The 17,678-nt window shown below is 43.0% G+C and overlaps 1 protein-coding gene across 1 annotated transcript; it reads right to left on the bottom strand.

The window, feature by feature from the left end:
* Nucleotides 1-3,244: 3,244 nt before the first annotated feature.
* yipf3 (Yip1 domain family, member 3) lies at nucleotides 3,245-12,569 on the bottom strand. Its single transcript, NM_001140041.1, is given in 9 exon segments — nucleotides 3,245-4,230; nucleotides 9,111-9,234; nucleotides 10,465-10,578; nucleotides 10,686-10,817; nucleotides 11,099-11,191; nucleotides 11,324-11,369; nucleotides 11,462-11,568; nucleotides 11,772-11,981; nucleotides 12,337-12,569. Coding segments are annotated over 9 exon segments (1,038 nt in total). The 5' UTR covers nucleotides 12,409-12,569; the 3' UTR covers nucleotides 3,245-4,090.
* Nucleotides 12,570-17,678: the final 5,109 nt, after the last annotated feature.

Here is a 17,678-nt window from a genome sequence, read left to right as displayed (position 1 = left end):
ATCAACTTTAAAATGAGAAACGCATCCATGGTCACATTTTGATTCTCATGTAATCATATAGGGCTCTCCAGAGGGGGAAAACTACATGCCCTCCAGGACACCTACAGCACCCGATGTCACAGGAAGGCCAAAAAGATCATCAAGGACATCAACCACTCGAGCCACAGCCTGTACACCCCGCTATCATCAGGAAGGCGAGGTCAGTACAGGTGCATCAAAGCTGGGACCGAGAGACTGAAAAACAGCTTCTATTTCAAGGCCATCAGACTGTTAAATAGCCATCACTAGCCGGCTTCCACCCGGTTATGTCACCCTGCACCTTAGAGGCTGCTGCCCTATATACAGTCGTGGCCAAAAGTTTTGAGAATGACACAAATATACATTTTCACAAAGTCTGCTGCCTCAGTTTGTATGATGGCAATTTGCATATACTCCAGAATGTTAGAAGAGTGATCAGATTAATTGCAAAGTCCCTCTTTGCCATGCAAATGAACTGAATCCCCAAAAAACATTTCCACTGCATTTCAGCCCTGCCACAAAAGGACCAGCTGACATCATGTCAGTGATTCTCTCGTTAACACAGGTGTGAGTGTTGACGAGGACAAGGCTGGAGATCACTCTGTCATGCTGATGGAGTTCGAAAAACAGACTGGAAGCTTCAAAAGGAGGGTGGTGCTTGGAATCATTGTTCTTCCTCTGTCAACCATGGTTACCTGCAAGGAAACACGTGCCGTCATCATTGCTTTGCACAAAAAGGGCTTCACAGGCAAGGATATTGCTGCCAGTAAGATTACACCTAAATCAACCATTTATCGGATCATCAAGAACTTCAAGGAGAGCGGTTCAATTGTTGTGAAGAAGGCTTCAGGGAGCCCAAGAAAGTCCAGCAAGCGCCAGGACCGTCTCCTAAAGTTGATTCGGCTGCGGGATCGGGGCACCACCAGTACAGAGCTTGCTCAGGAATGGCAGCAGGCAGGTGTGAGTGCATCTGCACGCACAGTGAGGCGAAGACTTTTGGAGGATGGCCTGGTGTCAAGAAGGGCAGCAAAGAAGCCACTTCTCTCCAGGAAAAACATCAGGGACAGACTGATATTCTGCAAAAGGTACAGGGATTAGACTGCTGAGGACTGGGGTAAAGTCATTTTCTCTGATGAATCCCCTTTCCGATTGTTTGGGGCATCCGGAAAAAAGCTTGTCCGGAGAAGACAAGGTGAGCGTTACCATCAGTCCTGTGTCATGCCAACAGTAAAGCATCCTGAGACCATTCATGTGTGGGGTTGCTTCTCAGCCAAGGGAGTGGGCTCACTCACAATTTTGCCTAAGAACACAGCCATGAATAAAGAATGGTACCAACACATCCTCCGAGAGCAACTTCTCCCAACCATCCAGGAACAGTTTGGTGACGAACAATGCCTTTTCCAGCATGATGGAGCACCTTGCCATAAGGTAAAAGTGATAACTAAGTGGCTCGGGGAACAAAACATCGATATTTTGGGTCCATGGCCAGGAAACTCCCCAGACCTTAATCCCATTGAGAACTTGTGGTCAATCCTCAAGAGGCGGGTGGACAAACAAAAACCCACAAACTCCAAGCATTGATTATGCAAGAATGGGCTGCCATCAGTCAGGATGTGGCCCAGAAGTTAATTGACAGCGTGCCAGGGCGGATTGCAGAGATCTTGAAAAAGAAGGGTCAACACTGCAAATATTGACTCTTTGCATCAACTTCATGTAATTGTCAATAAAAGCCTTTGACACTTATGAAATGCTTGTAATTATACTTCAGTATTCCATAGTAACATCTGACAAATATCTAAAGACACTGAAGCAGCAAACTTTGTGGAAATTAATATTTGTGTCATTCTCAAAACTTTTGGCCACAACTGTACATAGACTTGGAATAACTGGCCACTTTAATGTTTAAATGATGTTTACATACTGCTACTCATCTCACATGTATATAATGTATTCTATTGTACTGTATTTTAGTCAATGCCACTCTGACATTGCTCAGTCTAATATTTATATATTTTTTAATTCCATTATTTTACTTTTAGTGTGTATTGTTGAGAACTGTTAGATACTACTGCACTGTTAGAGCAAGGAACACAAGAATTTAGATATACCCGCAATAATATCTGCTAAATTAGTGTATGTGACCAATAAATTTGATTTGATTTGCTGGGGACAATAAAAGGCGACTCTAAAATATGAAGTTTTGTCACACAACACAATGTCATCAATCTCTCAAGTTGAGGGAGAGTGCAATTGAGATGCTGACTGCAGGTATGTCCACCAGAGCTGTTGCCAGATATTAATGTTCAGATCTCTACCATAAGCCACCTCCAACATCATTTTAGAGAATTTTGCAGCATGTCCAAATAACCTCACAACCACAGACCACGTGTAACCACGCCAGCCCAGGACCTCCAAAACCGGCTTCTTCACCTGCGGGATCGTCTGAGACCAGCCACCTGGACAGCTGATGAAACGGTGGGTTTGCACAAACAAAGAATTTCTGCACAAACTTGTCAGAAACCGTATCAGGGAAGCTCATCTGTTGTCCTCACCAGGGTCTTGACCTGATGGTAGTTTGGCGTCGTAACCAACTTCAGTGGGCAAATGCTCACCTTTAATGGCCACTGGCACGCTGGAGAAGTCTGCTCTTCACGGATGAATCCCGGTTTCAGCTGAAGCGGGCAGATGGCAGAGCGTGTATGGTGCCTTGTTGGTGAGCGGGTGGCTGATGTCAACATTTGCCGAGTGCCCCATAGTGGCGGTGGGGTTATGGTATGGGCAGGCGGCCCGTTGTCATGCCATTCATCTACCGCCATCACCTCATGTTTCAGCATGATAATACACGGCACCATGTCGCAAGGATCTGTACACAATTCCTGGAAGCTGAAAATGTCCCACTTCTTCAATGGCCTGCATAATCACCAGACATGTCACCCGTTTAGCATGTTTGGTTTGTTCTGGATCGATGTGTACGACAGCATGTTCCAGTTCCCGCCAATATCCAGGAACTTCACACAGCCATTGAAGAGTTGGCCAACATTCCACAGGCCACAATCAACAGCCTGATTAACTCTATGCAATGGAGATGTGTTGCACTGCATGAGACAAATGGTGGTCACACCAGACACTGATTTTTTTTTTAAGGTATCTGTGACAAACAGATGGATATCTGTATTCCCAAGCATGTGAAATTCATAGATTAGGATCTAATTGCAGGACTTCTTGATTTTTTTTCAGAAGACCATGTCTTAGGTCCGTAAAGTTTATTTCCATTGTATACTTTTGTACAATAACCCTATAAATACAATTTTACAGTTAAATAAAAAGGAGGAGAGGTTACCTTGCATCCCACTCAAATGTTAGGAAGTACAAATAATGCACAACACAAATGACTGGGTGAAACAAAAGCTCATTAGAAGGAACAATATTCATAAGTTAATGCAGTATCTCATATGACATCAACTGCATATCTATCTGGTTATTTTCTCATTAGGTTATCAGACAGGAGAGATGCATTGTGTAAAATAAGCTAGATAAAACTCTAAATTTACCCCGTATCATACATGATAATAATAATAATTCCTTTGAAGAAACTATAGAAGGCACCACACAGCCTTAGGGAACCGTCCTCCCATTGAACGTCTAGAATTTTATAGAATCACCATAACCTGTGTAACAAAGCCTACAAAAAGGAGAGTGTCGAGTTGAATATTAATTTGTCTAAACATGAGAACAAATGCAAACAGCTGGGAATCTTAATGCACTCAAGCTGCTTTAACAAATACAAGATCCCTATGAAAAAGGGAGTCAATCACTTGAAGAGCACAAACATGACATTCACTCCCATGTAGTTTTTTGATTTAGTTCAATATAAACAACCAATAGTTGTTGTGAACTGATGATGATTTGTTTGCCGAGACAATGTTCATGTATCATGAAGAATGTCAACTATAACCAGTAACCACCATGGTCTTTGACCTTCACATCAGTCTGTATTATCTACACAACACCACCACCATGGAATTCAGGTTCTCATGAGCCTATGGTCTCATCGTTGATGTTGGACACAACATCACTGTGACTGCAGGATAACACCAAGGGTCTTCACTGTGGCATTCACAGCATTCATAGCAGCGGTGGCCACCACAGGCAAATCTCTGGCCACTCTCTGGATGGGGGGCATGTTGGGTCCTTCCAATGTGTCCAGGATACCTTCAGACAAAAAAATGCAAAACAAATGTCTCATTTTTATTTAATCAAATTCAAGACCCAGTTTAAAAGGGCAGTGGAGTCAAAAACCAGATTTTTCCAGTGTTTTGTATGGTATTTCCACGCTGAGGTTGAAATAATATTGTGACAATTATGATAACTACCTTTTAGTACAAGAGCTGTTTGGAAAAAACATGAAATTTCATCCTGTTTTGGTAGGATTGATTTTTGGCCTGCAATATCACCACGTGGTATAAGTTAATAGACCAATTACAAAGAGTTTCAAACCTCTCTGCCAATAACATCTAGTTCAAATTACATATCCCTCCAATTAGCTCCCTCAGACCACTCCCAGACAGTCCTAGAAAAATGATTGCTTGAGAAATAGCTTTTTGCTAAAAAGCTACTTATTTTTATTTTTTTACCATTTTAACTTAAAACAATCACAGTAAGATACTTCATTGCTACCCAGAAATTATTTGATATTGAGATAAAAACATCTGCATTGGACTTTTAGGAATATACCTTGGCGTAGGGTTCGGCGGTATCCAGATTTTCATACCGTTCCTGTACCATACCAGGATATACGATATTACCGGCAGTGCACACAAGGGGCGCTATTCCTTCCCAAACAAAAAAACCCACAGGACATAACACATTGACGCACAAAACAAATTTAGGCAGCAGGGATCTTGATCCAGGAGTTGATTGATTGTCTCTGATGTAACCAAGAAGCTCGGTCTTGCAAGCTAGACACGTAGCTAGCAAGTTAGCAAACCAAATGCCTAGCAGGAGATCATTTATTTGGCACCTTAGATAGTTACCTTATAGTTATCAGCAGTGGCGTAGCATGCACCCCCACTGTTCCTTCAAAGTGGGTGTGCCCCAGAGTAGAGATGTGCACAGTTATTTGAATATTCGAACGGACAATAGTATAAGAATACTGAGTTGTGTGTGAGTATTAATTTGTATTACGTCTATTTAACACAGAAAAATATTTTAAATTAAATTAAAATATCCATGTGACATCGTTACATACCATGACGTTTCAAACTATTAATATAATAAAACAAACTTTTCAATGTAGTTTTTATGACGTGCGCCCATAAAAAGACTGGTAGCTGGTGTGTAGCTTGCTGTTTAGGTTGGCCAATCAAAGCGGCTCAATGTGTAGCAAGTGGAGTGACAGTTCACTAATGCAATGCAAGTTTATAGAATTAAAAAGTTAGCAAAATGAGAAGGAGTAGTCTACAATGAGCAGCAAACAGGTAGGCTGTTGTTTATCCTAATGGGGTTGGGGAGAAAGCGCAGAATGTGGCCTCAGTTAGCCTAGCTAGCTATAGCTGGCTAAGTTCTCTAGGCTACTCCAGTCAAGACAGGCACTGTTATACAGTGCATTCTGAAAGTATTCAGACCCCTTTACTTTTTACACATTTTGTTACGTTACAACCTTATCCTAAAATTGATTAAATTGTTTTAATCCCTCATCAACCTACATACAATACCCCATAATGATAAAGCAAAAACAGGTTGAGACATTTTTATAAAATGTACTAAAAATAAAAAAACATTTACATCAGTATTTGGACCCTTTCCTCAGTACTTGGTTGAAGCACCTTTGGCAGTGATTACAGCCTCGAGTCTTCTTGGGTATGATGCTACAAGCTTGGCACACCTGTATTTGGGGAGTTTCACCCATTCTTCTCTGCAGATCCTCTCAAGCTCTGTCAGGTTGAACGGGGAGCGTTGCTGCACAGCTATTTTCAGGTCTCTCCAAAGATGTTCGACCGGGTTCAAGTCCGGGCTCTGGCTGGGCCACTCAAGGACATTCAGAGACTTGTCCCGAAGCCGCTCCTGCGTTGTCTCAGCTTTGTGCTTTGAGTCGTTGTCTTGTTGGAAGGTGAACCTTCGCCCCAGTCTGAGGTCCTGAATGATCTGGAGCAGTTTTTCATCAAGGATCTCTGTACTTTGCTCTGTTCATCTTTCCCTCGATCCTGACTAGTCTCCCAGTCCCTGCCACTGAAAAACATCCCCACAGCATGATGCTGCCACCACCATGCTTCACCGTGACTTGGTTCCTTCAGATGTGATGCTTGGCATTCAGGCCAAAGAGTTCAATCTTGGTTTCATCAGACCAGAGAATCTTATTTTTCATGGTCTGAGAGTCCTTTAGGTGCCTTTTGGCAAACTCCAAGCGGGATGTCATGGGCCTTTTACTGAGGAGTGGTTTCCGTCTGGCAACTCTACCATAAAGGCCTGATTGGTGGAGTGCTGCAGAGATGGTTGTCCTTCTGGAAGGTTCTCCCATCTCCACTGAGGAACTCTAGAGCTCTGTCAGAGTGAACATCGGGTCCTTGGTCACCTCCCTGACCTAGGCCCTTCTCCCCTGATTGCTCAGATTGGCCGGGCAGCCAGCTCTAGGAAGAGTCTTGGGTGGTTACAAACTTCGATGGAGGCGACTGTGTTCTTGGGGACCTTCAATACTGCATAAATGTTTTGGTACACTTCTCCAGATCTGTGCCTCGACACAATCCTGTCTCGGAGCTCTACGGACAAATCCTTCAACCTCGTGGCTTGGTTTTTGCTCTGACATGCTCTGTCAACTGTGGGATCTTATATAGACAGGTGTGTGCCTTTCCAAATCATGTCCAATCAATTGAATTTTCCACAGGTGGACTCAAATCAAGTTGTAGAAACAGCTCAAGGGTGATCAATGGAAACAGGATGCACCTGAGCTCAATTTCGAGTCTCATATCAAAGGGTCTGAATACTTACGTAAATAAGGTTTTTTATTTATTTTTAATTAGCAAACATGTGAGAAAAAAACCTTTTTGTTTTGTCATTATGAGGCATTGTGTGTAGATTGATGAGGAGGATTTTTTATTTATTCCATTTTAGAATAAGGCTTTCCGAATGCACTGTATGGGATGATAAATAACATTGTGGCTCCTACAAGTTAGCTAGTCTTGGATGTGGCCGAGTCAGCTACTGCGTCTCTCGCTCTTCCTCTGCCTGCTCACTGCCACACACACAACCCTCTGTAGCTGCAGCAATAGAGCGCCAGCCTCTCTCCAATGCGCAGCAGTGAAGAAAACATGGATTTTGAATGTCCGGATATCTGACAAAAATGTATGATACTGTTTGAATAGTGAAATTATTTAAAGCGCCTATCCCTACCTCAGAGGTTATTATATATTATTTATTTTGACGGTATTGAAAAATCATACTATAAGTATTTAAAAATACCCCGGTATACTGCCCAAGCCTACCTAGGAGGATCATTGAATATAAGCAATTAAAATGTGTTTATAATTGGACAAGGGAGCCTGTATTCATTAAGTGTCTCAAAGTAGGAGTGCTGATCTTGGTCCCCCCACCCTTCATTAAAGATTTAAAAGGCAAAAATGATCTTACATTGAACTAAAATATAATCGCAACATGTAAAGTGTTGGTCCCATGTTTCATGAGCTGAAATAAAAGATCCCAGAAATGTTCTATACGCACAAAAGGTTATTTCTCTCAAATGTTGTGCACAAATTTGTTTACACCCGTTAGTGAGCATTTCACCTTTGCCAAGACAATCCATCCACCTGACAGGTGTGGCATATCAAGATGATTAAATAGCATGATCATTACACAGGTGCACCTTGTATTAGGGACAATAAAAAGCCACTCAAACACAATGCCACAGATGTCTCAAGTTGAGGGAGCTTGCAATTGGAATTGCCAGAGAATTTAATGTTCAGATCTCCACCATAAGCCGCCTCCAACGTTGTTTAGAGATTTTTGCAGTACGTCCAACCGGCCTCACAACCCGGAGACTACGTGTAATCACGCCAGCCCAGGACCTCCACATCCGGCTTCTTCACCTACGGGATCGTCTGAGAACAGCAACCTGGACAGCTGATAAAACTGTGGGTTTGCACAACTGAAGAATTTCTGCACCAACTGTAAGAAACCGTCTCATCTGCGTGCTCGTCGTCCTCACCAGGGTCTTAGACTGCAGTTCGGCGTCGTAACCAACTTTTGTGGGCAAACGCTCACCTTTGATGTCCACTGGCATGCTGGAGAAGTCTGCTCTTCACGAATTAATCCCATTTTCAACTGTACCGGGCAGATGGCAGACATCTGTCGTGTGGGGGCGAGCGGTTTGCTGATGTCAATGATGTGAACAGAGTGCCCCGTGGTGGTGGGGTTATGGTATGGGCAGGCATAAGCTACAGACAACGAACACAACTGCATTTTATCGTCGGAAATTTGAATGCACAGAGATCCCGTGATGAGATCCTGAGGCCCATCGTTGTGCCATTCATCCGCCGCCATCACCTCATGTTTCAGCATGATAATGCACGGCCCCATGTCACAAAGATCTGTACACAATTCCTGGAAGCTGAAAATGTCCCAGTTCTTCCATGGCCTGCATAATCACCAGACATGTCACCCATTGAGCATGTTTGGGATGCTCTGGATCGACGTGTATGACAGCGTGTTCCAGTACCCGCCAATATCCAGTAACTTCGCACAGCCATTAAAGTGGAATGGGACAACATTCCACAGGCCAAAATCAACAGCCTGATCAACTCTATGCGAAGGAGATGTGTCGCGCTGCATGTGGCAAATAGTGGTCACATCAGATACTGACTGGTTTTAAGTTATCTGTGGTCAACAGATGCATATATGTATTCCCATTCATGTGAAATCCATAGATTAGGGCCTAATGAATTTATTTAAATTGACTGATTTCCTTATATGAACTGTAACTCAGTAAAATCTTTGCAATTGTTCCATGTTGCGTTTTATATTTTTGCTCAGTGTAGATCAGCATTCCTACTCTGAGACGCTTTGTGAAGACGAGTCCTGGTTTGCCTTCCTGGGAATCTTACCTTCAACAATCTTGTGATAAGCGAAGTGCAGGTAGAGCAGAAAGAGCATATGCAGAGCAGCCAGTGTTCCACAGAGGATGAGGCGTGGGGTCTGGCCCACGGTCCGAGAGATAACAGCAGCTACCTGAGAGAGAGAGAGAAGGTGAGCCAGGGGAAGAGACTGACTATCACTGACATAGTGGGCACATTCGAGCGGATATATTTTGTCTTTCAAAGTGTGTTGCATTATGGGGATACAAATTGTCTGACTTGCACCTACAGTTGCTCTTCACCAACTTCATCCTGCTGCCTTCGCCTGCATTGTGGGAGGCTCTATTGTCAACCAGTCATTCGGGTGTTTTTGTTTGACCCACGCAAAGAAATGACTGAGACGGGAACCAACTTTTCCACGATTCATATAGGCCTATACAGTCTTCTGATCCCTCCTGTCTCAGCCTCCAGTATTTATGCTGTAGTAGTTTGTGTCGGGGGGCTAGGGTCAGTCTGTTACATCTGGATTATTTCTCTTGTCTTATCCGGTGTCCTGTGTGTATTTAAATATGCTCTCTCTAATTCTCTCTTTCTGTCTTTCTCTCGGAGGACCTGAGCCCTAGGACCATGCCTCAGGACTACCTGGTATGATGACTCCTTGCTGTCCCCAGTCCACCTGGCCGTGCTGCTGCTCCAGTTTCAACTGTTCTGCCTGCGGCTATGGAACCCTGACCTGTTCACCGGACGTGCTTGTTGCACCCTCGACAACTACTATGATTATTATTATTTGACCATGCTGGTCATTTATGAACATTTTAACATTTTAACATCTTGACTATGTTCTGTTATAATATCCACCCTGCACAGCCAGAAGAGGACTGGCCACCCCTCATAGCCTGGTTCCTCTCTAGGTTTCTTCCTAGGTTTTTGGCCTTTCTAGGGAGTTTTTCCTAGGGAGTTTTTCCTAGCCACCGTGCTTCTTTCACATGCTTTGCTTGCTGTTTGGGGTTTTAGGCTGGGTTTCTGTACAGCACTTTGAGAATATCAGCTGATGTACGAAGGGCTATATAAAAATAAATTTGATTTGATTTGATTAGTGGATATATACAAATGAATGTGATATTTTAGGCTCTCACTATTTGATTGAACAATCTACACACATATGATTTCAGTTTGACATATTTATTTCAACATTATAAAGAAAAACTTTTATAAACAACGGCAACACTGCCATGTTAATCTGAGCCTTGCTGTTGGAAAACCACATTAGTGTCCGACTTCACTACTCGACGTTCGTCTAGTCTGTTGCTTTAGCCTTACCACTCAAAACGAAGACGGTGAGTGTCAAAGGGCTCTTTAGATTTGAAGTAATTAATCTATTTACCATCCGCAGTGTGGAGAGCCCTCCTACGACCAGCCACAAGATGTAGAACAGGGAGTGGAAGTGGACGTTGTAGGTGACGAAGAGAACCACGCAGTGCCCGAAAAGACCATAACCCTGTTGGGGTCACATAGTAGAAAAGACGGTGAGATTTCACACTGCTTTTATAGCAAACGGATTACACAGGGATGCTGTGAGGAGAGTTATGGTCACTGTTTACTCACCAGCAGAGACAGCATCTGGAGCATGGTGATCTGGGCATTGCATAGGTACGCCAGGAAATAGATGAAGGAGGAAACTCCCAGCCAGTAACCAAAGCATGTCCCTATGGCTGTTCCCATCAGAGTACCCTCTCTCTGTCCAGGGAGGAAAAACATGTATTAGGCCTAATCAAGGTCAGATAGACAACTAATAATAACAATGCAGGATGAACAGACCACATGAGTACTAAATAAGCAGTACCTAATGTCTGAGACTCTGAACAGATGCTTTTTGCTTTCGTAATGTCAAAATGGTTGAGTTGATGCTACCTTCATCTACAGTTGTATGTAGAAAAGTGTTCATTACACCTAATACGCCATATCCATCTGTATATTAACATGTATTTATAAAGCCAGTATAAGTTGGGCTCTCTTACAATAACTGTTCCTGATGTCTTCATTCCGTGCAGGAGGATGGCCACCAGCGTGAACACCAGCATCATGGGCCCATACAGCTCCCCAGCAATCTTCTACAGTTGGAAAAGAAGAGCAGTGAAAACATTTATATTTCCTTTAATTGGCCAGGTAAGCTCTGAAAACATCTAGATTTAAATATTTCCCCAGCCTGTGAAAATAGTATGAGAAAAGAAAATCCAACTCACCTGTGGAAAATTGATCATGCGGATGGGTATCATTGATTCAATCAACCTAGGGTAGAAAAGAGGCGTACATGTCAGGAAGAGTGTCACAAAATGCTAAACTATACATGTTGATTACAAAACACATTTGTACTGACTCACCTGTTCCTAACTTGCATAGGCTCCACATCAAAGTACGGCCGGAGAATGTCTATGTTGGCATATAGGTTGAAAGCCTTGGAAGCCTGCCGCTTTCCTGCTTGCCACACCTAAGAGGATGAGGGAATGTTCATTATAAATTAGCTGACAAAGGTGTGATGAAAGTCAAAGTTATGACAGCAACATTAACCAGACAAGGCTATTGAGATAGAAATTACAATATTGGGTAACGGCAAAGCCCTTTTTATAACAAAGGTAATGTTGTGTGTGACAAGTTGTTGTCCATCAGCATCACAAAGCTTTCTCAGCTCACCTCATCTGCCACCTGTCTCCCCAGCTGGCCCTTGATACCCTTTATTCCCAGAAACTCGCCATCCTCTCCAGTCTCCTCTTCAGTTGCTTCAGCCTCCTCTGCCACCTCCTCCTCCTCCTTCATGCGCTGGTGCATCTCCCCCATGTCCTCAAAGCTGGAGCCTGATGTGTCATCCATGTTTTCCATGTCAATTACTGCTGATCCAGTGCCCTAGTAATAGATCGTTTATTACATATAATTACTGTACATCCTTGTATGTGAAATTGTTTCACGCGCAAATTGTTCATGTTTTCATCAGACAGTCACAACCTGTGAAATTAATAATTAAGTTAGCTAGCTAAGAAAATATATAAATGTTTCTGATTAGCTAGCTAGCATAACATTGTTGTCGGACAAACTTTAACGTTAGCTATCTCTGTACTATATGTATTGCACAGAAAAATGTAGTTTGGCAACACTAAACAAGATGTAACATTACCGCGATGTAGCGAGGAAAATAATAGTATATACATTGCAAGTATTTTCTTAGCTATTGCTGCCTAGCTAGCTCGCTAGCTAATATTACCTGGATAATGTTGTCCTCAAAACCACCCCATGGTTCCGTGTTCGTGTTTTTGTTTCCATCAGACGAAGCCATCTTTTAGAGCAGGTGAACGTGTTCTTGATCCCTTTTAAAAAGAAAACTGCACTTTTAATCTCACATACAACCAATGAATTGTCAATTACAGCATCAGGGGCGCTTTAAAGATAAATATTTGTTCCCAAAAATGCATTACACTGCCAAATCAGGTGGGGGTGCGTCAATGCATAACACGTCGTGCGTAATACGTGCAAACATAACATCTCGCGTGACTTTGAAATGGAAAGCATCGCATGTAGCTCCAATCAATTAACAAAAATATCTTTGCTCCAAATCAGAGTGACCAAATCTTAGTTCACATAGGTGCATATGGTGTATGCTTAGAGTTGGTTTGGACTGGTTTGTGTTCAGAGTTTTCATATGTCAGTGGGTAAAAAAGAAGAAACCCGCATGCTGCTGTTTCTTCTTTTTTTCTCATTTTATTCAACTGTTGCCATGCACCTGCAAAAAAGATAGCTCAGATGTGCGAGTGCCTTTTGATTTTTTTAATCATGTCAGTGGGTAACATCCAGTGGCGACCCGTCATTCAGTGCAAGTGGAGCTGTTTTGAGACCCACATTTTCTGAGAAAGAAAACGTATATATATATATATATATATATATATATATATATAAAAATATTTTGGGGGGCCTGTTTTGCATGTTATTTTGGCATTAATACGTGTCACATATCAGTTTGCAAGCAATGTAAAAAAAGAAAGATATCATTCAGTTAATAAAGTTGCATACAGACATGGTCTCTTTTTTGTTTTCTTGAGTAAATCAGCTCCAAAATGCAGGTGTTTCAGCCTAGCTCAGTGCTTTCTGTGGTGGTGTGGTGAGCCAGCAGAAAATAGGAGCATCACGCCGTGATTGGCTCAGTGTTCTGTCACACATGAGGACAGTACATCGTTGCCAAATTTAAGTGCTTAGTAAGGGTAGACATCTGAGATCAATTTCGAGTCTCATAGCAAAAGGTCTGAATACTTATGTAAATAAGGTGCATTCGGAAAGTATTCAGACCCCTTGATTTTTTCCACATGTTGTTACGTTACAGCCTTATTCTAAATTGTATTAAATTAATGTTTTTCCTCAACAATCTACACACAATACCCCATAATGACAAAGCGAAAAACAATTTTCTTAGCACATTTTCGTTTTAAACCCCCAGAAATACCTTATTTACATAACTATTCAGACCCTTTGCTATGAGACTCGAAATTTATCTCAGGTGCATCCTGTTTCCATTGATCATCCTTGAGCTGTTTCTACAACTTGATTGGAGTCCACCTGTGGTAAATTCAATTGTTTGGACATGATTTGGAAAGGCACACACCTGTCCATATAAGGTCCCACAGTTGCCAGTGCATGTCAGAGCAAAAAACAGGCCATGAGGTTGAAGGAATTGTCCATAGAGCTCCGAGACAGGGTTGTGTCGAGGCACAGATCTGGGGAAGGGTACCAAAAAACTTCTGCAGCATTGAAGGTCCCCAAGAACACAGTGGCCTCCATCATTCTTAAATGGAAGAAGTTTGGAACCTCCAAGACTCTTCCTAGACCTGGCCACCTGGCCGCCCGGCCAAACTGAGCAATCGGGGGAGAAGGGCCTTGGTCAGGGAGGTGACCAAGAACCCGATGTTCACTCTGACAGAGCTCCAGAGTTCATCTGTGGAGATGGGAGAACCTTCCAGAAGGACAACCATCACTGCAGCACTCCACCAATCAGGCCTTTTTGGTAGAGTGGCCAGATGGAAGCCACTCCTTGGTAAAAGGCACATGATGGTAGGTAGCCTAGCGGTTAGACCGTTGGGCCAGTAACCGAAAGGTTGCTAGATTAAATCCCCGAGCTGACAAGGTAAAAATCTGTCGTTCTGCCCCTGAACAAGGTAGTTAACCCACTGTTCCTAGGCCGTCAATAATTTGTTCTTAACTGACTTGCCTAGTTAAATAAAGGTTAAGTTAAAAAAAAAATTCATGACAGCCTGTTTGGAGTTTGCCTAAAGGACTCTCAGACTATGAGAAACAAGATTCTCTGGTCTGATGAAACCAAGAATGAACTCTTTGGCCTGAATGCCAAACGTCACGGCTGGAGGAAACCTGGCACCATCCCTAATCAAATCAAACATTATTTGTCAAATGCTCCGAATACAACAAGTGTAGACCTTACAGTGAAATGCTTACTTACAAGCCCTTAACCAACAGTGCAGTTCAAGAAGAGTTAAGAAAATATTTACCAAATAAACTAAAGTAAAAAATTATAAAAAGTAACACAATAAAATAACAATAGTCAGGCTATATGCATGGGGTACAGGTACCGAGTCAGTGTGCGGAGGTACAGGTTAGTTGAGGTAATTTGTACATGTAGGTAGGGTTGAAGTGACTATGTATAGATAATAAACAGCGAGTAGCAGCAGTGTACAAAACAAATGGATGGGGGGATGTCAATGTAAATAGTTCGGTGGCCATTTGATTAAATGTTCAGCAGTCTTATGGCTTGGGGGTAGAAACTGTTAAGGAGACTTTTGGTCCAAGACTTGGCGCTCCGGTACCCCTTGCCATGCAGTAGTAGATAAAACAGTCTATGACTTGAGTGAATGGAGTCTCTGACAGTTTTATGGGCATTCCTCTGCCTATTATATAGGTCCTGAATGGCAGGAAGCTTGGCCCCAGTGATGTACTGGGCCGTACGCACTACCCTCTGTAGCATCTTACGGTCAGATGCCGAGCAGTTACCATACCAGGCGGTGATACAACCGGCCAGGATACTCTTGATGGTGCAGCTGTAGAACTTTTTGAGGATCTGGGGACCCATGCCAAATCTTTTCAGTCTCCTGAGGGGGGAAATGTTTTGTTGTGCCCTCTTCACGACTGTCTTGGTGTGTTTGGACCATGACGGTTTATTGGTGATGTGGACACCAAGGAACTTGAAAGTCCCGACTCGCTCCACTACTGCCCCATCGATGTTAATGAGGGCCTGTTCGGCCCGCCTTTTCCTGTAGTCCACGATCAGCTCCTTTGTCTTGCTCACATTGAGGGAGAGGTTGTTGTCCTGGCACCACACTGCCAGTTCTCTGACCTCCTCCCTATAGGCTGTCTCATCGTTGTCAGTGATCAGGCCTACCACTGTTGTGTCGACAGCAAACTTAATGATGGTGTTGGAGTTGTGCTTGGCCACACAGTCGTTGGTGAACAGGGAGTACAGGAGGGGACTAAGTACACACCCCTGAGGGGCCCCAGTGTTGAGGATCAGCGTGGCAGATGTGTTGTTGCCTACCCTTACCACCTGGGGGCGGCCCGTCAGGAAGTCCAGTATCCAGTTGCAGAGAGAGGTGTTTAGTCCCAGGGTCCTTAGCTTAGTGATGAACTTCGTGGACACTATGGTATTGAACGCTGAGCTGTAGTCAATGAACAGCATTCTCACATAGGTGCTCCTTTTGTCCAGGTGGGAAAGGGCAGTGTTGAGTGCAATAGAGATTGCATGATCGGTGAATCTGTTGGGGCGGTATGCAATTTGGAGTGGGTCTAGGGTTTCTGGGATTATGGTATTGATGTGAGCCATGACCAGGCTTCCAAAGCACTTTATGGCTACAGTCATGAGTGCTACGGGTCGGTAGACATTTAGGCAGGTTACGTTAGTGTTCTTGGGCACAGGGACTATGGTGGTCTGCTTGAAACATGTAGGTATTACAGACTCAGTCAGGGACAGGTTGAAAATGTCAGTGAAGACACATGCCAGTTGGTCAGCGCATGCTCAGAGTACACATCCTGGTAATCTGTCTGGCCCAGCGGCCTTGTGAATGTTGAGCTGTTTAAAAGGTCTTGCTCACATCGGCTACGGAGAGCGTGATCACACAGTCGTCCGGAACAGCTGATGCTCTCATGGAGCTTCAGTGTTACTTGGCTCGAAGCCATCATAGAAGTAATTTAGCTTGTCTGGTAGGCTCGTGTCACTGGGCAGCTTGCGGCTGTGCTTCCCTTTGTAGTCTGTAATAGTTTGCAAGCCCTGACACATCTGACGAGAGTCGTAGTTGGTGTAGTACGATTCAATCTTAGTCCTGTATTGACACTTTGCCTGTTTGATGGTTCGGCGGAGGGCATAGCGGGATTTCTTATGAGCTTCCGGGTTAGAGTCCAACTCCTTGAAAGTGGCAGCTCTACCCTTTAGCTCAGTGCAGAGGTTTCCTGTAATCCATGGCTTCTGGTTGGGGTATGTACGTACGATCACTGTGGGGACGACGTCATCGATGCACTTATTGATGAAGCCAGTGACTGATGTGGTGTACTCCTCAATGCTATCGGAATAATCCCTGAACATATTCCAGTCTGTGCTAGCAAAACAATCCTGCATCAGCTTCATCTGACCACTTTCTTATTGGCCGAGTTACTGGTGCTTCCTGCTTTAGTTTTTGCTTGTATGCAGGAATCAGGAAGATAGAATTATGGTCAGATTTTCCAAATGGAGGGCGAGGGAGAGCTTTGTACGCATCTCTGTGTGTGGAGTAAAGGTGGTGTCGAGTTTTTTTCCCTCTGGTTGCACATTTAACATGCTGGTAGAAATGAGGTAAAACGGATTTGAGTTTCCCTGCATTAAAGTCCCTGGCCACCGCCTCTGGATGAGCGTTTTCCTGTTTGCTTATGGACGTATACAACTCATTGAGTGCGGTCTTAGTGAATCTGTTATTCAATGCGTTTGGGGTCCTAAAATTCTAAATTAAATAGCTACGGTGGTGGAAAAGGTATTGTCATATTTGAGTAAATGTTGAGATACCTTAATAGAAAATGGCTCAAGTAAAAGTGAAAGTCACCCAGTAAAATACTACTTGAGTAAAAGTCTAAAAGTATTTGGTTTTAAATATACTTAAGTATCAAAAGTAAAAGTATAAATCATTCAAATTCCTTATATTAATCAAATCAGACGGCACCATTTTCTTGGTTTTTATTTATTTACGGATAGCCAGGGTCACACTCCAACACTCAGACATCTTTACAAACTAAGCATTTGTGTTTATTGATCAAAGTCATCAGGGATGTTCTCTTGATAAGTGTGTGAATTTGACCATTTTTCTGTCCTGCTAAGTATTCAAAATGTAACGAGTACTTTGAGTGTCGAGGAAAGTAGTCAAAAATAGAAATATTAAAGTAAAGTACAAATACTCCCAAAAACTACTTAAATAGTATTTTAAATATTTTTACTTAAGTACTCTATGCCACTGACTAAATGATCCTTGGTATCAAATAAAATACAATTGTATTAGTCACATGCGCCGAATACAACTGGTGTAGACCTTA

The sequence above is a fragment of the Salmo salar genome, chromosome 18 (assembly GCF_965601325.2).
Source record: "Salmo salar chromosome 18, fSalSal1, whole genome shotgun sequence".
Classification (NCBI taxonomy): domain Eukaryota; kingdom Metazoa; phylum Chordata; class Actinopteri; order Salmoniformes; family Salmonidae; genus Salmo; species Salmo salar.
The sequence above is the reverse complement of the archived record's forward strand: the minus strand, read 5'-3'. Positions and strand labels throughout refer to the sequence as shown.